The sequence below is a fragment of the Phacochoerus africanus genome, chromosome 6 (genome assembly GCF_016906955.1).
Source record: "Phacochoerus africanus isolate WHEZ1 chromosome 6, ROS_Pafr_v1, whole genome shotgun sequence".
Classification (NCBI taxonomy): domain Eukaryota; kingdom Metazoa; phylum Chordata; class Mammalia; order Artiodactyla; family Suidae; genus Phacochoerus; species Phacochoerus africanus.
In genome coordinates this window covers 27,987,927-28,009,237 of record NC_062549.1, presented here as the reverse complement: position 1 = coordinate 28,009,237, position 21,311 = coordinate 27,987,927, and the positions used below count along the sequence as shown (strand labels likewise).

At 35.0% G+C, this 21,311-nt stretch overlaps 1 protein-coding gene across 1 annotated transcript in view; it reads left to right on the top strand.

Annotated features, from left to right (window-relative positions):
- PKHD1L1 (PKHD1 like 1) overlaps window positions 1-21,311 on the top strand; it is a 152,020-nt gene that overhangs the window by 52,835 nt on the left and 77,874 nt on the right. The window contains exons 24-38 of the mRNA XM_047783405.1: window positions 1,502-1,649; window positions 2,161-2,315; window positions 4,583-4,705; window positions 5,391-5,496; window positions 8,258-8,368; window positions 9,449-9,610; window positions 10,496-10,617; window positions 11,947-12,079; window positions 12,563-12,758; window positions 15,045-15,187; window positions 15,617-15,721; window positions 16,428-16,616; window positions 17,401-17,571; window positions 18,102-18,328; window positions 19,062-20,046. Coding sequence (XP_047639361.1) covers window positions 1,502-1,649; window positions 2,161-2,315; window positions 4,583-4,705; window positions 5,391-5,496; window positions 8,258-8,368; window positions 9,449-9,610; window positions 10,496-10,617; window positions 11,947-12,079; window positions 12,563-12,758; window positions 15,045-15,187; window positions 15,617-15,721; window positions 16,428-16,616; window positions 17,401-17,571; window positions 18,102-18,328; window positions 19,062-20,046 — 3,076 coding nt within the window. The remainder of the gene's footprint in view (window positions 1-1,501; window positions 1,650-2,160; window positions 2,316-4,582; window positions 4,706-5,390; window positions 5,497-8,257; window positions 8,369-9,448; window positions 9,611-10,495; window positions 10,618-11,946; window positions 12,080-12,562; window positions 12,759-15,044; window positions 15,188-15,616; window positions 15,722-16,427; window positions 16,617-17,400; window positions 17,572-18,101; window positions 18,329-19,061; window positions 20,047-21,311) is intronic.

The following is a 21,311-nucleotide window of genomic DNA, read 5'->3' as shown; positions in this document are numbered from 1 at the left end:
TCCTGTGTCTTTTCCATATAAATTTTGAAATAAGCTTGTTTATGTCTACCAAAATCTTACCAGTATTTTTGAAGAGAATTGCATTAAATCTATAGATTATTTTGGAGAGAATTGACACTTTTATCATGTTGACTCTTCCAGTCTGTGAACACAGTTTGTCTCTCCACTTATTTAGATCTTCTTTGCTTTTTTTTTTCCAACATACTTAGATCTTATTGAATTACATTCACCAGCATTTTTTGATTTCAGGTCAGATGCAGTACATGTTTTATTAGTTTTCTGTATAAGTATTTAATTTTCTTTGAAGCCATTGTAATGGGATCTTTTGTTAATTTCAGTTTATGCATGCTTGTTTTCTGTTTATAAAAATGTGATTGGTTTTTGTGTGCTCGTCTTGTATTCCACACCCTTGCTGAACTCTGTGAATTTTTGTCTTTTTGTATAATTTTTATTTTTTCCATGAATTTTTAAAGTAAATGCACTCACATAGTTACTACCCAAGTCAAGAGAAACTCATTAGCCCCCCAAAAGCCTTCTTTGTGCTTTTACCTTGTCATTAGATTACTCACCCACACCCCAGATAACGACTGTTTTGACTTCTGTTATCATTAATTTTGCTTATTCTTAATCTTCATATCAATGAACAATACAATATCCTTTCGCATCTAGCTTTTTTAATTTGATATCATGAGATTCATATTGTTGCATATAGCTCTAGTTCATTCTTTTCCATAGCTACACATTATTCCCTGGTATTAGTATACAACAATTTATCCATTCTATTGACAGGCTTTTGCACTATTTCCAGTCAAGTGTTATTATAAATAAAGCTGCTCTAAACATTCTTGCATAAGTCTTTTGGCACTTACATTTACTCATTTACGTGGGCAATAGGGCTTAAAATTTTAAATCCCATGGGATTAACAGGGATAAGAAACAGGAGAATATCATTTTCACTATTAGAGTTACAGTCTATGAATTTTTATTACTTGTGTTGCTTTTGTCAGTTGATTGCCATTAGACAGGTATTTCCTGGGTCTGGAGCAGTCAATGTACTGATCATATACTTCCTTATAGTAGTAGTTAAGTTTTGAAGCCTCCATACATTATTCCTCCAAAAGGGTTTTTAGGTTTTTGGCAGCCAAGACCGGATCTCATGTTTCTTTGCCTCCCCACTGTGATTAACACCGTACCTTGAACAGAATGCCTGCTCCATAAATATTTGTTCCTTGAGTGATGGAGGGTACACCCTGAATTAATGAGGTATTACTGTGGTTCCAGCTGATTGCTGTGCAGATGACTGAGTTGACTTGGGCCTCATTATCACAGCTATCTAGGTATGGCCTGTGCTGATTTATGTGACTCTCCTTAATGTTCTAAAGGGTCCTGAATACCTGAGGCTCATTTATGTCATGTCACGGGATTGTACCCTGGTGAAATAGAAATCATGTTAGCCATTGTTATGTTTCATCATTTTATCAATATTTATTTTGGAAATTAGATAATCCCAGAGTCGACAGAGAATGAGTCTGTTTACAGAGGAAATAATTGGCCAGGGGAGTCAAAGATTCGTATTCAAAGAATTCAAGCAGCGTCTCCACCTCTAAGTGGAAGCTTTGACATTCAGGCTTACAGACATATTCTCAAAGGTATATGAGAAAATTTCCTCACTTTGGTATACGTATCAATTGGATTGTACTCATCTAGAAAATCATAATAAACCTTTGATGTATTTCTTTTTAATATTATTTCTTTATGTAATTTATAGAATTGGGATTTTTGAGAGTAACACAAAGCTAAATTATCTGGAACAAATGACATTTCACATTTTCTTTACCACCTCACCCAATATACCAAGTTAAATTCCCAAAAGTTTGTTTCTCTTATGTCCATGACTTACGGGTTATCTTTAAAGTTAATCGATATTTTTTTGAAAAGTGCTTGAGCCATGGCTCAATGTCTGAGATACATTACTCTTGTATTTTTTGTTTCTAAGAAGTATATAAATTTGTTGTGTAATAGTATGCAAATTTAATTTTTTCCGTATTGAAGGAGGACAGTTGGTATACAGGTGATAAAATACATGTCATGTATCTTAAGGGTGACCACTGGTTTGTGCATTTTTGACTCCTGCTGTTTGCCATCCCTCTGTGAGCACAGGCATCCCTGCTGCTGTGTCCGCTGCAGAATTGCAGTTTGCTCTCCAGAGTCTAGAAGAAATGGGACAAGTCTCAGTAACACGAGAGGGAACCTGTGCTGGATACTCCTGGAACATCAAGTGGAGAAGTGCATGTGGGAAGCAGACTCTCCTGCAGGTTCTCTCCTGTAGCCTGGTTTCTGTGTTCTTCTGTGTGTTCCTTGCTTACTTGCATCCCGGCTGTACCCACGGCATATATGCCTTTCCCAGGTTAGGGGTCAAATTGGAGCTGTAGCCCCTGGCCTGAGCCACAGCCACAACAATGCCAGATCTGAGCAGCATCTGCAACCTGCACCACAGCTCATGGCAACACCGGATCCTTAACACACTGAGCGAGGCCAGGGATCGAACATGCATTCTCATGGATATTGGTCAGATTTGTTTCTGCTGAGCCACAGAGAGAACTCCTGAGACTGTATTTTAAAAATTGCAAACTATAGACTAAACATTAGAACAAGGAATTTGAGTTGAAGAAGACTGTTCTAAATTAAGTGGACCAGGTGTTCTCTTTCATGGAGAATTGCTATTGATGCTTTATTTCTGATCCCCTGTGGAGAAAGTACAAAAACTAGGCACAGGAGGTGCACAGGCAGAGCTAGTCTCAGGACTAAATCTGGTACACATTATGGAGAGCCAAGCAGAACCAGCCTCTCTGTCTGTAATTCTACCACTGTGCACTGCAGCTGTATTCTGGGACCTTGGATACTGCTCTGGTTTCAAAGATTACCTTTTCAAGTTCCTAACAGAGTTACACCTTAAGTTCTCATCTAATTACTTCTTCTTAGAATGTGGATGGAGACAAGCGACAGGAGTTAAGCTCAGAATATGTGAAGGAGAAAGGTCTAGAAAAGACTGGGGGCTCAGATGTTAAAAATCAAAAAGATGATGCTTTCTAGTGATGATGAGAATGTAAGGTGCACTGTTGGTGAGAGAGTAAATTGCGACATTTTGGGAGGATAATTTTGTCCTATCTAAATATAGATACCTTATGATACAGCAATTTCAGCTCTGTAATTCTATTCTACTGAAATAATAATACAAATAGAGAGTGAGACAGGCACAGAGGTAGTCCCTGGAGCGTTATTTGTAATAGTAAAAAACCTAGAAACCTAAATCCATATAAATAGAAAAATGGTTGTTAAAATGACACAAACTTAGCATGAATATTATGCAGCCATATATAGACCCCCTGGAAAGATGTCCTTGAAATAAGGAGGAAAAAATATAGAACTCTATTTATAAAAATCACGTTGAAGAAAAAAAAGAGGTGTTGGGGGGAGAGGAGACCAAAAAAAGGTATGTAAACATTGAATGTAAATAGCCATACGTAGACTGTCATAAAGATGTGGGGGTTATTTTAAGAAAACACATGAACTGAAACCAGAATTAGAAGATTCTGCAACTGAGACAGCTCTCAGGACTGATCTCCCTCTTGGTACCTCTGCTGGTGTCTGCACTTCTACTCTCTTCACTCTTTCCCGAGCAGTCTCCTCTGCTTATTCATCATTTCTTCTGCTCCTTGTCCCCTTGGCCCTCTTGGCCTAGCACAAAGGCTCTTTGCTATCTCTTTGCTAGCCCCATATGCATCAGAAGACTACCATATTGGCAGCACAGTTTTGGAATGACTAAATTATACATATTCACCTGAATTTGGTTTCATTTTTACCATTGACAGAAAATATAATTCCATAAGTGGATGAAAAATCAAGGGTATTAAGAGGCCAAAAATGCTAAAGTGGGAAAGGTTGACAATAAGGTGGAAAGAGGACTGCATTTTTTAGTTACTTAACCATCATTTATCAAAACGGTCATATTCAGAAAGAGTATAGAATATTTTGAGGAAATTAAGTAAATTCATATTCCTTAGACCTATTTTAGTCCAAATATTCAAGTTCATTTTAGTCATTTTAAGTTGTAAATGATATAATATATGATAATGCAATGATATTATCATTTTCTTGGGTAGATATTGATCTTTTTTTTTTTTTTTTTTTGCTTTTTAGGGCCACACCCATGACATATGGATGTTCCCAGGCTAGGGGTCAAATCGAAGCCTGCACCACAGCCACAGCAACATCAGATCCAAGCTGTGTCTGCGACATACACCACAGCTCATGGCAACGCCGGATCCTTAACCCACTGTACAAGGCCAGGGATTGAACCTGCATCCTCGTGGATGCTGGTCAGATTTGTTTCCACTGAGCCACGATGGGACCTCTGCTATTGATCATTTTTGAAAAGGCTTCTTTTTCAAAAATGTGACTAAAATGATTTTGAATTTTTTTTCATTCTTTGGATTCTTTCAGCCATGCTTAACTTTAGAAAAACTGGTGTGTTCATGTTTATCATAGCTTTTCTAGTAAAATAATCTTGTCTAAAAAATAGATCAATGATTCCAATATTTTTGGAGAAAAGGCTAATATGGCAGTTAAAATGATAAAGGAAGGTGGCTTATTCAGGCAGCGCATCCTTGGAGACCTACTTCGTACACCCAGTGAGCAGCCACAGGTATTTTTTAAAGTTTCCTCATGATGTTTAATGTAATTTTAAATGTGTGGCTAGTTGGTAATGCATTAAAGACCTGGTAAAACAGAAGAGATGACATCTTTATTTTCATGTTACTATTTAACAGATGATCAACTCAATAATATTTTATGACTTTGGGGTAAATTTCCTTATAATAAAAGAATGGGTTTTAAGCTGTACTCTTAGTATTTGAAAATATATTCTTTCATTTAATCTTTATAGTAACTCTATAAAGTAATTATTAATGCTACCACTTACTGATAAGAAACAAAGTGTATAGAGTTTAGGTGACTCTCCTGAGAGCAACCTTTATTTTTCTTCATAGCACTAATCACCCCAGGGTGGAGTATGCTTTTACCTTTTTTTGTAAGTTTAAAGTCATGCAATTCTTTCCTACCTCCACTTGAATATAAGTTGGGTGATAGCAGAGATGTCATCTGTTTTGTAAATGTGCTTGGTACATTTACAACCTTGTCTGATCTATGATGGACATACTCCCTGAATGAATGAGTAAAGTGTCAAAACTGAAAAATTATAAACTGAATAGACTAATTTTTGAAAACCAACAAACCAGCAAAGAAGGAAAATTCCATTACTTTTTCTAAATCCTCTGCATATTCTACTTAACCACGCTATCCCTGTTATGTCTGTGTTTCTTTACCTGAAGGTTGAGGTCTATGTCAATGGAATTCCAGCTAAATGTTCAGGTGACTGTGGATTTACATGGGATTCTTCAGCTACTCCTCAAGTCTGGACCATAAGTCCATCCCAAGGTAATATCTTGCTTAGCTTGGACTATAGCTTAGAAGACAATTAGCAAAAATGTAAACTCTGATAATGTTTTTTTTTAAATATTCTAAGGCACCAATTAAGGCAATCAGTTCTACATAGTGAAAAATCTTTCAGACCAGAAAGGTATGAAAGATCATTAATTATCTTTTGGGAAAAAAGTCACTGTTAACGTTGGACTCACTAGTCTTTTACTTCTCCAGTCTCAGCAAGTTAGACTCAATCTCTAAAATTTCTGATATCGAGGCGTTTTTGTTAAACCAGCTAGGGTATTAATGGGATTCTTTCATCATTATTCTTTTCATTATCAAGAAGTGAGACTACTTCTTCTAGGAGATATAGTAATAAAAGTCTAGTAACAAAAATGCTGTTTAGTAAAAGAAAATAATTAGGCCCTAGACTGAGAATAATAGATAGAATAGTTATTGCCAAGAATTCAGTGGGAGAGTGGTGGGGAAACACATCATAAAGTATCTTCATAGTATGTGATTGCTCTAAAAAACATGATTACACTTTATGTCTGAACTCCCAACAATTGAAATAAACAGCATGACTAAGGATTCTAAGGGATAGCTTTTTTTCCAGTCAGAATGATAATCTCAGATACTATAATCACATATTTAGTCTTGGTGGCTAGGAATAAAATACACCTGGTAATTATATATCAGAAAATATTGAAATCTTTAAAGTAGCACATCTTTGCAGTTGAAAGAATATGTTATTCAGACTTTTTAACAGTAATGATACTAACTTTGGGATAATTCATGTTTTCTCCAAATTAGTATCATTACTGTAAAACCTTCAAAACCCTCAAGAATAAGGATTTGATGAACTTCAATTTGGTTCTAGCCCTTTAGTATTCTTATTTTTGAATCCATTATTGTAGTTTGTAATGGATTTGCACTTGTATATGCACCTGTGAAAAAACATTTCTTACTCAAAATAATTAAAAACCTGAATCACCTTTTTGCCACATTTTGATAAGTGTGAAAGTAATGAAAAGATAAGTATAAATAAAACAATAAAATACACATATTCTCCTTGCAGAAAATTTAACAGCTATTAACACTTTGTTAACACTTTATTATATTTGCTTCCAATAATCAGTTTCAAAAAGAAAATATTATAGAAACAGCTATGGTTCTTTCTAAGCACCATGCTCAGTGCTAGTCCCCTACCAGCTTCCCCAGAGGCAATCACAGTAATTAATTTTGTGTGTATTTTTCCATGCCATTTTAGTACGTTTTGTATATAACCCAAACATATGGTAATTTTGTCGGTTTTTAAGTTTACAAATGAGATATTACATTGTAAATATCATTTGCTTCTTAATTTTGACATTCAGCATTCATTTTGAGAAATATTTACATGGTTTTATGTACATCTGATTCATCATTTTAAAATGGTTCATGGATGAATACTTTATTTGTTCCTCTGTTGATGGACATTTAGATTGTTCACAAGTTTTTTGCTTTAATGCATGATTGTAGTGAGCTTTCTTGTACAAATCTCCTATTGCATACATGCTAGAGCTTCTTCAGAGCTTATACCCAGATGTGGAATTGCTAATTAGTAGCTGGGAAAAATGTGAGGTGGTTTATTAGATGACCAAATTGCTCCCCAAAGTAGCTGTACCTCCAGCTAGTATGGGAGCACCGAATATCCTGTATCTTCACCAGTCCTTGATATTGTGAGCTTCCTAATTTTGGTCAATCTGATGAGTGAAAGAAGTTATCTCATCATTGCTTTCATGCTGTCTCTTCCCTGATTAGTAATGCACAGGAACATCTTCTCGTATGTTTCTTGGACATTTAAATTGTTTCTTTTTCTGCATATTGATCGTTAACATCATTTATGCATTTATCAGATTGTCTCTTTTCTATTGACTTGTGCTGTATATTGTATATTATGTTTGCCAGTCTTTTGCACTCGTCTTCTCCCAGTATATTGCTTATGATTTGTTTTAGTGTCTAACTCACGCAAATGTTTAAATCACTGATTTATTTTAATGTAATGTATCTTTTCCTTTGTGGTTAACCATGGCTTTCTACATCTTATTTAGGAAGTCTATCTTTACATTAAAGTTATTATGATATTTGATTATATTTTCTTCTAAAATTTGGAAATTGTTTTTCATTCTTTGCCCTTTAAATCCATGTAGAATCTATGTTATGTGTGAAGTTATGTAAGTAAGGTGACTGTGTCATCTATTGATTAAATCTGAATACCTTTAAGGGTGAATGGAGAATATTCAGTATAAGATGCTGAGCCAGTATGTATAAATCTGGACTAATCTAAGCACTTTAGGTTGGTTAAAGTATCAGATAAGTAATCTTATTCTGTTTCAAATGCAAAGTGGCCACACTTATTGAACAATTTATCCTTTTCTCATAAGTTTGTGATGACAGTTCCGTCATAGTCTAAGTTACTGTATAGCGATGTTATGTTTAGTTTATTTGTCATGTTTTCTTTCTTTACTTCATTCCATACTTTATTAGTCAGATAATCTTTCCATTAATCTCTATCAACACAGATTCAAAACATGAAGGAACATATAGTAATTCAATGGGAAAAAAGTACCATTGCTATATAAATATCTTTTTTTCTTCTTGGCTTGCTTGTTGGTTTTTATGTTCACATCTTTTAGAAGATAGACTTATTTTTCTCTGATAAATGTCTAATTTTATAACAACGGATTCTGTGTTTTGTCATTTTAATGTTGTTGTTTAAATTTATCATTTTCAGGGTCCTATGAAGAAGGCACAGTTCTAACCATATCAGGTTCTGGATTTTCTCCTAGTTCAGCTGTGTCAGTCTCAGTTGGACCAGTAGGTTGCTCTCTTCTTTCCGTGAATGGTAGGTTCTTTTAAAATGATTATTTTTGAGCCTAATTGTTTTTCTTTAAGAGAAAGTAGAATCAAAGAGCAGTGTTACCATAATGATTATCCTACGAATTATCTTTGGAGTCATGAAATTGGCAAGCTGCTCTGCATAAATGTCTTATCTTTTAAATCTTTAGTTACGACCACAGACTAATTCTTTCACTGTTGTGCAGTGTCTTTATCCCATAACAGTTGATTTTTGTTCTTCTTTTTCACTTGGTAAAGTGATTACATGAAATCCTTCTTTGGTGTGTCTTTGGAACATAAAAATACATTATTGCTGCTCTGGTATTCCTTGGTCCCATGCTTTGAAAATGTTGCATTAGTCGCAGCAAGAGGACATAGTCACTTTCTGGGATATTTAGTCCAATAGTGCCTCTATCCATTAAAGTAGAATTTAAATATCTTTCATATTTTCTACTTATGAAAAAGTAAGGACCATAATTATTTATTTCTCCAGAAATTATCTTTCACAATCCTAGATATTTTCCTTAATTTTAATAAGTTGGAATTGCATAAATAAATTCATTTTCCATGTAATTTACATTGTTTATTATTTAGATCTTCTACGTATTATTGAGATCTAACAGTCAGTATTTCACCTATGTTGTAAGTGCACACGTGCTTTTCTAAATGAAGTGAAGAATATGTTTTTCACTTAGATTTGATCACTTTCCTTGATGAAACCTAATATTTTACCCAGTGTGAGGCATAATATATTGGACCAAAATAGTTAGAATTATTGATAAAAATGATCTTATAGATTAAGATTTTAAAATTGTTGTCATAGTAATTTTTTACCGTGCTAGTAACAGGAGCAAATTGTTTACTCTGATTTCATTATTATCTTATCTTACTCTTTTCTAGGAGTGTCTGATCCATAACATCACGTAGTTTGTAAAAATTTTCGTCCCATTAATACATGAGCAGTTTTCCTTAGATATATTCCTTTGAGTATAAAAATGAAGGCCATTGTTTACATTTGTGAATATCAAGTTTCAGTAATTTTATCTAACAAAACCATTCCTTGACCATTTTCTTCTTTTATCACAAGAAAATGAGGTCAAGTGCCAGATTCTTCATGGAAGTGCTGGACATTTCCCAGTTGCTGTATCCATAGCTGATGTTGGACTAGCATGGAATGTAGAGGAGGAATTCCGCTTCATTTATCAGAGTCAGATCTCACACATCTGGCCTGCTTCTGGAAGCCTAGCAGGTAATAGTTAATTGTTCTGAACAAAGGAAATTGCACACATTTCCATCATTTCATTGAACTGTTTCTAGAATAGGGTGAAGGGGAAGGACCCCAGAGCTTCTTCATATTGAGCAAAGGAGACTCCCCTTTAGAAGGCACAGTGATTCAGTGGATGACTAATTCTTTGTTTCTTATGAAGCACAAGTCAGGGTGACTGCTTATACTTACATCTTAGGTTATTGAATTAATATCATCAATTATTACATGTTTCTATAACAAGCTCATCAATTATGTCAAGATAAGATTTATTAGTTATTATTCTGCTTACCAGCTGTTCCATTTGTAACCACAGTCTCAGTGGAGCTACTTGACCCAGAAAAAGTTCTGGGAACAAATCAGAGAAAGGAGCCTGATAGAAAAGAGAGAAACAAAATAACACATTTTTCCTGCCCTGCTTCATTTCCTTTGTGTTTATTTGTTTAACCATGCTTAGTCTTGGATTTTGTGCTTTGGCCTTGATCTTGGTATGATCCGTGTTTTTATTTTATGTTATTTTTATTTTGTTGGGATTTTTTTCTTAGTTTCCCTTTTACTTAAAGGTATTAAAATTTACAATTTTATGAGTCTTAATTCACTCTCATTTCCCACTGGTTGAGTAAGTGTGAATAGCATTTCTCTTTAGGATGAAGGGGACACTATGGAAAATAGCAGTTACTACTGGTAATGTTCAAAAGCAAATGTTAGTTGTGAATCTGTGTTATTTCACTAAGTCTCTTAGCCCCGCCCCTTTACAGTTCCAGATTCCAGGGCTCAGGCCCTGGTATGGATGCGTGGTGATTGTGTATATCTCAAGTCTGGTTCTTGATCTATCGGATAATTGTTTTGTTTTGTTTTTTACTTATGAAGGTGGTACTGTTCTGACCATATCTGGATTTGGCTTTAATAAAAATTCAAAGGTATTAGTTGGAAATGAAACCTGCAGCATAATTGAAGGGGATTTGAATAAGATAACCTGCAGAACACCAAAAGTAAGGCATCTGATTTGTTATTTTTTTTCTAAGTCTGATATCTGATAAATTAAAGAACATCTCAGTAGAGGGTTTAAAAAATGTCTTATTGACCTAGCAAGTACAGAGCTTCATGTATGCTCCTTAATAATTATTTCTTCAACATCTTTCTACCAAGATCCAAATACAAAATATTATCTCCACATTCTCAATACTTAACATCATTAAAGAAGACAGACATGTAAGCCAGTGTTAAGCACTGTGTTCCATTCAAAATACAGAAATAGATACGAAGTGAAGATAAATACAGCAGGAGAGAGTTTCGGGAAAAGCTTCATGGAAAAGATGATGTCCTATTAGAGCTTAAAGGGTGATAATTGGAAATTGACTGGGTAAATCAGTGGATGAAGAAAAATACAGGAATAATAAGTAGTCTAAAAAACTAGGGAAGAAAATTTATACATTTTATGTTTTTTTTAAGGAATATGTATTTTCATTATGTTAAAGTTTCAGTTTCTTGACAAAACACACACCATGTGAAGTTTCCGATAGAGTATTTCATTTTAGGACCATTGTTATTTATTTTTAAAAATAGTGTTTAAATTTAAACTAAGATTCTGTTTTACTTATTGTGTGCAAATGGATGATGAAATCAGTCACTAATATTAAAAAATGTAGCAGATTAAGTGTAGATTATATTAGGTAGTTTGTAGGGAAAGTGAATTTGAGCATGTATTGGACTGAACGATGGAGATATGAGAATCTGGGGATCCAGCAAATTAATGCTTGTTGAAATTATGTCATTCAGTGAAACACTGAGTGTGCAATAACTAAATATAAGATGCTAGAAAAATTGTTTTTCCTAAATGGAAATTGTATAAGTGCTATATCAGTGAAAGCACTGAATATTTTTCTGAGGTTTTGGTCCTAGATTCTGGAACTATGTCAGCAAAAGATATAATAATGTCATTGTTCCTGAAGAGGAATAAAAGTTACAGTTGAGCCTATTTTAAGAGCAAAAATATCAAAACTTTTAGTATTGTATGCTTTATTAGAGAATCACTTGTCTAGAATATCTGACCTGTATTGCAGAGCCCTTAGGAATCCAATTCTAAATGCATTTAAATTAAATCATAAACATCTACATGATATGCCTTTATCTAAAAAACTCAGGCATGTAACCTACTTTGACACCACATCTTTCTAAATATCTGATAACTGATGCTGATTCATGACTTCAAAAAAATATCTTCGGAAGTTTCTTTTGAATAATTCTATTTGCCTTTAGTCATTGAATTTCTCTATCTCAACATTTAATGTTTTCTAATTATTTTTTTCCTCTTATTTCAGAGATTTGAGGGTACAGTTGATATTTCAGTTATTACCAATGGATTCCAAGCTATGGCAAGGAATGTCTATAGTTATAATTGTTTACAGACTCCAGTTATAACTGATTTTAATCCAAAAGTACGAACAATACTGGGTAAGAAATTCTTCAATGAAATTAGTCTTTCAAGATATATATGTGTGTGTGTGTGTGTATACACATATATATATGTGTGTATGTGTGTGTATATGTGTGTGTATATATATATATATACCATTTCTAGACAGGCTTCTGCGGCAATTTCTTGTGCAATTGTGTTTCTTAAAGCAAAACCTGTTGTGTTTTTGTTTTTAAAACATAAACTGGTCTGTTTATTATATCACTTTGAACTAGTGCAATAAGAACAAAAATATTAATTTTTTTAAAGTTCTTTGCCATATTTTTCCCCATTAACCAATTATATATGATTTTTATCTTCGTGTGACAGCTATCAACTCTCACTGATTTTCTTTTACCTCTGAAAGTGTTAAGATTTCCTAAATCCGATAAAATGAGATGAGTTGGTTTGCTTAATATTCAAATTTAGCACTAGATAATAAGTTGACTCTTTTTTGTAAAACTTTTTCTTTAAAATAATAGGAGAAGTTAATTTAACAATTAAGGGTTATAACTTTGGAAATGATCTCACACAAAACATGGAGGTATATGTTGGAGGAAAATCCTGCCAAGTCCTTCACTGGAACTTCACAGATATTAGATGCATTTTGCCCAAGTTGTCTCCTGGAAAGCATGATATCTGTGTCGAAGTCAGAAACTGGGGTTTTGCATCAACAAGGTATGGTAGACCATAAACTTTGATAGAGTTGTGGACCACATGGTGCTAATGTACTGGGATAGGAAAAAATAGTCATTAATTTTATAATATTTCACTTGCGTTCTTCACCTTTTATAACTCCTTTTGCAAAAGTTCTGAAAGTATCCCAAAAAATGCAAGATGATACCTAAGTTTGAGATCAATACCATTCAGATTATGTTGTAAGATTCTCTGCAAAACTAGGTTTATGTATATGTCGCACAATTTTCATTCCTTCTGGAAATATTCATCAAGCAGTTACTAGAGGCCAGACACTTGCTTAGTGCTGGATTTACAGTGAAGAATAAGAGAGACATGTCCCCTACCTTAGTGATGCCCACAATTTTATTGGGGAGGCAGGTTTTCAGACAGAAGATTATATCAATAGCTTGATTATAAATGTGAAAGAGGCTATGAATGAGAGGCCCCACGTGCTGCAAGAGCGTATAATAGAGCTAACTTTTCCTGTGGGACTGGGATGAGTTCTCTCTTAGGGTGACAACAGAGCCAAGAAATGGGCAGGAACTGTCAGGTGAAGGAAAGGATGGAGAGAATCCTCCTCTAACTTTCCTTTAGGTAGCTGTTTATTTATCCCTTCCCCCAAGCTGTTTGTCAACTGGTTTAGAATACTCAGAAAAAGAGAAAACTGGAATTTAGGGATTAAGAAAAGGCAAGTTAAACTAATGTCAGAGTAGAAGGAGAGATCATTGCAAAAGAATCTTGTGGGAGGTGAAGGCACATGAGCAGCAGTAAACCTAATCACCAGAACTACACACGGTGTTTGTAGATTCACAGGGCAGAGTTTTGGTTCCAGAAGGGCTGTTGGCTTGTGCTCTGCCTTGATGATATAATGGACAGACATACAAAACCATTGACAGCATACAAAACCATTTGGGCGGTGGTTCAAAAACTACATCAGTTTTGATGAGGAAGTTAAATAAAAGTTAAGGAGTTCCTGTTGTGGCTCAGGTTAAGAACCTGATATAGTCTCTGTGAGAATGTGGGTTCAATCCCTGGCCTTGCTCAGTGCACTGAGGACCCGACATTGGTGTGGCTGTGGCATAGGCTGGCAGCTGCAGCTCAAGTTTGACCCCTAACCCAAGAACTTCCATATGCTGCAGATGCAGTAATAAGAAGAATAAATAAGTAAATAATAAGTAAATAAATAAATAAAAGTTAACACAAAGACTCATTCGAGTTGTGGTGGGAGCTGGAATGTGGAAGTCAACTCCATGTGTCAGATGAGAAAAGCATTGTACATTTTGATGGTCTCCTAGTGTCTATAACAAAGCCAAAAAAAAAAAAAATTAAAACTCACTCTTCAAAATAGTGGGAAGGGAGAGCATGACAAGTTTCCAACAAATATAGCATGATAAATTCAAATTAATTGCACAAAACTTTAACTATATTAAATGTATTTATTTTGCCATTACTATTTTTTTCCTTTTTTTTTTTCTTTTTTTGACCATTCCTGTAACATGCAGAAGTTCCTAGGCCAGGGATTGAACCTATGGCATGGCAGCGACCCAAGGCACTGTAGTGACAATGCCAAGTCCTTAACCATTAGGCCACCAGCGAACTCCCAGTAGTCTTTTTTTATGTTTTACTCTAGTAAATATATAAAATATTTTATTTTTTATTTTTATTTTTTGCTTTTAAGGGCTGCACCTGCAACATATGGAAGTTCCCAGGCTAGGGGTCAAATTGGAGCTGTAGCTGCCAGCCACAGCCACAGCAATATGGGATCCATGCAACATCTGTGACCTACACCACAGCTCATAGCAACACCAGATCCTTAACCCATTAAGCGAGACCTGGAATCGAATCCACATCCTCATGGATAATAGTTGGGTTTGTAACCCACTGAGCCACAGCAGGAACTCCCAGATAGAAAATATTTTTAAGGATTTCCTGTATTTCTTGTGACTGCAGTTTTTATAATCATATTTTTCCCATAATATTTTAAGATTTTTCATCTAAAATTCTGCCAGGACACTTTCAGAAATCTAATTTTCATATTTAGGGAAACAATTATTTGTATGTGTATGATCCAACCAAATTAAATTCATGACAATTATCAGATTATCAGTTAGATAATCTGACTCATTTGAGTTGTGGTGGGAGCTAGAATGTGGAAGTAATGTGAAAAAGTAATGTCCAATTAAATATTCAATTACTTCCTCTTAAATGAATCATATCCTAATAAGAGTTTAGTGACATGACCCTATGGAAAACTTTTTAAAATATCTATTGATTTTTCTTTGCCAGAGACAAGTTAAATGCTTCTATACAATATGTTTTGGAAGTGACCAACATGTTTCCACAGAGAGGCTCCTTATATGGTGGAATTGAAATAACCATAATGGGTTTGGGATTCAGCACGATACCAGCTGAGAACACCGTGATTTTAGGTACGAGTTTCATCCTCACAGGAGAGCTGTTATCATTTTTTTTTTCATCTTAAAGGATGTGCTCTAGGTGCTGAGTTCTTACACAAATAGTCTCAATAATTGAAGCTTTTTTTTTACTTTTTTTTAACGCATAAAAGGCTAAGTGTATTTGGTTAGGCGATAAAGAGAAACTAAATGACTGCTTTTGATTTTGGTAAATAATTACTGAATATTTAATGTGTATAGAACACTTTAAAAAGGACAGATCTCATTTCTAAAACTAATCAGTACTTGAACATGATTACTATCAGAAAAAATTACCAAAGATCCTACTGTGTAACGTGGAGCTTTTGCAGGGCCTTAACTGTTTGCTAATTATGCTTCTTCTCTACAGCTCACAAAAAATATTTGAGAAAATGTTTTCTTCCCTCCCATCTTTATTTTTTCTAGGGTCCTTCCCTTGCAATGTGATATCATCATCAGAAAATGTCGTAAAATGTATTCTTCATTCAACAGGGAATGTGTTCAGGATTACCAACAATGGGGAAGACTCAGGTATCAGACAACATTTATATATTGTAAATAATGGAAGCACATTATCTTGAAATTAATTTGATTTTTACTTACTGCACTTCCAAGTATTCAGAGAATAAGTATTGTTATTTCTTTGTGTAATCTGTTAATAACCTGTCTAGCACTTACTCACTTGACAGAGGGGGCCACAGGTAGACTGAATCAGTGGTAAATTTGAGTCTAAAAGGCTAGACTTAAAATTTCTAGTTTGAGGAATCACTGTTTGGTTTTACTGCAGTACAGAACCTCCTGGATTACTATTGTTTGGTTTTGGTTGTAGGTTTCTATATAAATATTAAAATTGAAATTATATAGATTTTTTGAGTGACTGGATGCCTGAGAAAATTTTTATGTTTGAGGACTTGATCATAGCTTTTAAAAATATTCCATATAATATTGTGGAACAACTTGTTTATTAACTCTGATTTTTTTCAAATTATCTCCCAGTCAGCAGTTTTGGAGTTGTGTGGCTTATCTTTTCCCTAGCTTCTTATTATCTTACTTTCCGTTATTTCTGTTTATTTTTATTACATGTTTAAATTAGGTAGATAACAGTTTTACAATGGTAATTTAAAGGTTTTTTTTTCATTAATGACTGTAAATAAGCAATATTTCCAAAGATAATTATTAAGTATTTTTACTCCTTTTCCTTTTTTCTCTAAAAATATGACTCAATTCTTGCTCCCAGTACATGGATTAGGTTATGCCTGGTCACCATCAGTCTTAAATGTATCTGTGGGAGACACAGTGACATGGCGTTGGCAAGCAGATCCATTTCTTAGGGGAATAGGATATAGAGTTTTCTCTGTCTCTAGTCCTGGAAGTGTAATTTATGATGGCAGAGGATTTACAAACAGAAGAGAAAAATCTGCATCAGGTACGTTTCTACTTTGTGCATTTTGCATCATGCTTCTTTTCCCCAGTATAATAAAAAGAGATTTTGTTTAGATTTGAAATATTTCTGCATAAACAATATATACAAGAACACAAAATGGTTCAGTTGACATTTGATTGCTATACTAAACATATTAGACACTTTTTAAATATTCTGAATGAATATCAGCAAGGTATGTTATACTTCAGATGAGTTCTGTTATCAGAAATATCTTTATTCATTCTGGAATAATTATCCAACTGAAAAATATATCAAAACAAAATACAAAGAAAAATAGAATGATACGTTTTCATCATACCAATTTGGCAGCAAGTAATAAACTTTTGTTGATTGGAGTCAGCTTTAAAAATCAGTATTTCTCCTGGGACAACTTAGTGTAAAGCACGCCTTTTAGACTACCTGTCTTGTTTTACACATCTAGCAGTTTGAATTTTTACTCATGAACACGAGATATTGTTTATTTTTCATTGCAGGGTTTTTCTTTAAGATTCAGTGAGTTATGCCAGACTTAAGTCCATTTTTCTAGAAAAAATAATTCTAGATCTTGTCTTCTTGGAGTGTAATTTCATTATCCAAAGACAGCCCTTTTATAGCCATTTTATAGTCATTTTATAGTCATTTCCTTACCACTTCCTATTGAAATGTCACACATGTGAGAAATAAGGAACTTGTCATCTGCCTGTGCATTTGAATGATCATTTCAAATTTCTTTTTAGGGATGCATTAATTGCTTGTATTTATTATGTGCCATCTCATTTTATGGCAGGTTCATTTTCTTACCAATTTACTTCACCTGGAATCCATTATTATAGCAGTGGGTATGTTGATGAGGCTCACTCCATTTCTCTCCAAGGAGCCATTAACGTTTTACCAGCTGAAACCAGGCACATTCCCCTGCACCTGTTTGTGGGTGGCACTGAAGCTACATATGCTCAGGGTAAGAGGGTTAAAGATGGAAACCGTGTCACTTCGGTGACCCAGGGAGTATGTGGTCTTTCTGGAGTAGGAGGCAGCTAACTGGGTCTGACTACCTCTTAGGAGCCACATGACCTTGAGTAGGTCTGGACTGCTCTGAGGCTGGAATTTGTTCTATAAAATAAGGATTGTGTTGATGTTGTCCTGAACTTGTGTACCTCAATGAAGTATAATGTGAAAAAGTTCTGATACTCTGTATGTGCCTGAAAATGTATTAAAATGTGAGATGATGTTATTGTTTTATTTTTCCCCTGGGATCTGGCCTGAGATAAATTGAAAAATATATTAATTTTATATTCACTCTTTACTGTATCATCTTTGGCTAGCCCTTAGCTTTTTACTGCCTTGGGCTCTTCTTGTCATTTAAAAAAAAAAAAAAAAAAAGGCTTACCAGCATATAAGAACCATCATCAAAACAGAATAATGCAGCCTGAAAACAGTTCTTGTTTTGGAATATTATCCATGACTTACAGGCAGTTCTTTTGTCTAAAGGAGGACCTGTGAATTTGCACTTGGGAAGCTCTGTGGCAGGCTGCCTAGCAACAGAACCCCTGTGTGGCCTGAACAATGCCAGGGTTAAAAATGCAGATAGATTGCTCTTTGAGCTTTCAAGTTGTTTTTCACCAACTGTAAGCAACATTAGTCCATCCACTGGAACATTAAATGAATTGATAACAATTGTTGGACGTGGCTTCAGTAATCTCACATGTGCTAATAAGGTGAGAATATAAATATCTCCTATTTACTTATGTATACTCAATAAACGGAAGATGTTTCACCCATAACCTCATACTGTAATTTCTAACATTAGAAATTTATTATGATGTAATTCACACACCATACAGTTTACCCATTTAATGTGCACAATTCAAAAGCTTTTGCATAGTCAGAGTGTTGGGCATCCATCACGACAATTAATTTTAGAATATTTTTATTATCCCAAAAAGGAACCCCATAACCCTTTGACATTGCCCCAACCCTTCCATGTCTCCCAGGCCTGAACAACCACTAATCTTTCTGTCTCTGTGGATTTGACTATTGTGGATATTCTTATAAATAGACTCATGTAGTGTGTGGTCATTTGTAACCAGCTTTATTCACTGAGCATAATGTTTTCAAGGTTCTTCCATGATTACCACATAGGAACATTTCATTTTTTATGTCCGAATGATAGTCCATTGTATGGGGTATACAATTTATTTATCCATTCATTAGTTTGTGGACATTTGGGTTGTCTTCACCTTTTTTGGCTGTTATGAATAATGTAGCTATGAACATTCATGTTTGTTTTAAGATTAATCCAAGATATGGCTAAATCAGCCTCCCCAAATTAATTTAATGAATAAAAAGTTGCACATGATCCATCTTTAAAATTTAGTTGTTGCTAACACAAAATTTATGTTCATACAAGAGTAATGTACTGACTTGTTTTCATATTCATTTTACTTTCAGGTTACAATTGGTAGCTATCCTTGTGTTGTAGAAGAAAGTAGTAGCCATTCCATTGTGTGTCATATTGACCCTCAAAACTCAATGGATGTTGGCATCAGGGAACTTGTCACAGTAACTGTCTACAACCTGGGCACTGCTATCAACACACTGTCCAGTGAATTTGATAGGCGATTTGTACTTTTGCCCAGCATTGACTTGGTATTACCAAATGCAGGGTCAACTACAGGAATGACAAAAGTGACCATAAAAGGCTCTGGATTTGCCGTTTCTTCTGCTGGTGCTCAAGTCTTTATGGGTCATTTTCCATGTAAAGTTCTGTCGGTGAATTATACAGCCATTGAATGTGAAACATCTCCTGCTCCCCAACAGCTTGTGGAAATAGAGCTTCTGATCCATGGAGTGCCTGCCCGGTGTCAGGGGAACTGCAGCTTTTCATATGTAGAAAGCATCACTGCTTTTATAACAAGAATCACCCCAAACTCCATCAAAGAATCTGTAAAAGTTCTTATTGAAGGAGAAGGTTTTGGCACTGTCTTAGAGGACATTGCTGTTTTCATTGGAAACCAACAGTTCAGAGCAATTGATGTTCATGAAAATAACATCACTGTACTTGTGACTTCTCTTCCGGCTGGACCTCATTCTCTTAGGGTTGTGGTGGGAACAAAAGGCTTGGCTCTGGGAAACCTTACTGTCAGCAGCCCCGCAGTAGCATCTGTCACACCAACTTCTGGAAGCATTGGTGGTGGAACCACTTTGATGATCACAGGAAATGGCTTCTATCCAGGCAATACCACAGTCACTGTTGGGGACAAACCTTGTCAAATCATTTCCATCAGTTCCAGTGAAGTCTACTGCCTCACCCCAGCAGGGACAGCTGGAAGGGCCAGCGTGAAGATCTCTGTTAACACCGTTGCTTATCCACCTCTGTCATTTACATATGCCTTGGAAGATACTCCACTTCTCAGAGGAATTGTCCCAAGTACAGGTACTCCAACACCTGCCTTTCTGTTGTCTTGATATCATATTATCAGTAACACCTATTAGCATAGAATTGGAGTACTGTTTACAAATGATTATGAGAGGATGTATTTTTAGACAGTCCCTCTTAATAGTGGGATTTGAGTTTTGTGTAATCTCTATTTTGTGATTATTTTTTGGACATCTTGGGATAAAATTATTTAGTCCAATTCTGACGTCTTCTTTTATGACAAAATCTGCATTAACTTGACCTAAGTTTCAAAATGAAGAAGAAATAGATGAATATCTAATGACTGAAATTGGTCATTATTTTGTGTCACTAATGTCGAATATGGCACAGGATATACCTATACCTATTAAAATTCACAAGTGCTTGATCTTACTAACATTGAGAATTTTTTAGAGTATCTTGTTTCTGTGAAACTACAATTGATTATTAACACAACAGAATTATTTTTAAGGTGGTAATTGGTCCATTCAGATGGAAAAATAATATAAAACAGAATTTACTTAAAATTATTTAACATGACTTGTTTTTCTAAGCTAAGAATAGATTGAGATGTCTTCTTAACCTTTTTTTTTTGTCTTTTCTAGGGCCACACCTGAGGCATATGCAGATTCCCAGGCTAGGGGTCTAATTGCAGCTGTAGCTGCCAGCCTACGCCAGAGCAACAGCAACACGGGAACCAAGCCATGTCCTTGACCTACACCACAGCTCACGGCAACTCCAGATCCTTAACCCACTGAGCAAGGCCAGGGATTGAACCCGCAACCTCATGGTTCCTACTTGGATTTATTAACCACTGAGCCATGAGGGAAGCTCTGTTTTCTTGATCCTTTGTCATTATGTTATGCTGTTTCTGGTGGAATGCTTTTCATCTAGGTAATGAATTGTGGAGAGGTAGCTGTAGAGTAATGGCTGGGAACTTGGCCTTGATCCATGGGTTCCCATCTCGGTTCTTCTTTCCAGTGGTGAAAGTTTGGACAAGTTGTTTTTTTGTTTTTTTTATTTGTTTTTAATTACAGTTTCCTTTGCAAGCAGATACCTACCTCATAAGGTTAAAGAAGTTCATTAATATAATGCAACTTAAAATGGTACTTTTTAATAAAGAACTCATTAATTGTTGGCCTTTAAAAATGTCTGTAAGTGCCAGGTTTGGGTAAGATATGTTCTCTACCTTCAAGAATTTTGCTAGGGAAGTTTTCTTTCAAACGTCTAGTTTTCTCATTTAGGATTTTAAAAAGCAAATATGGAAATTTGGAACATATGCC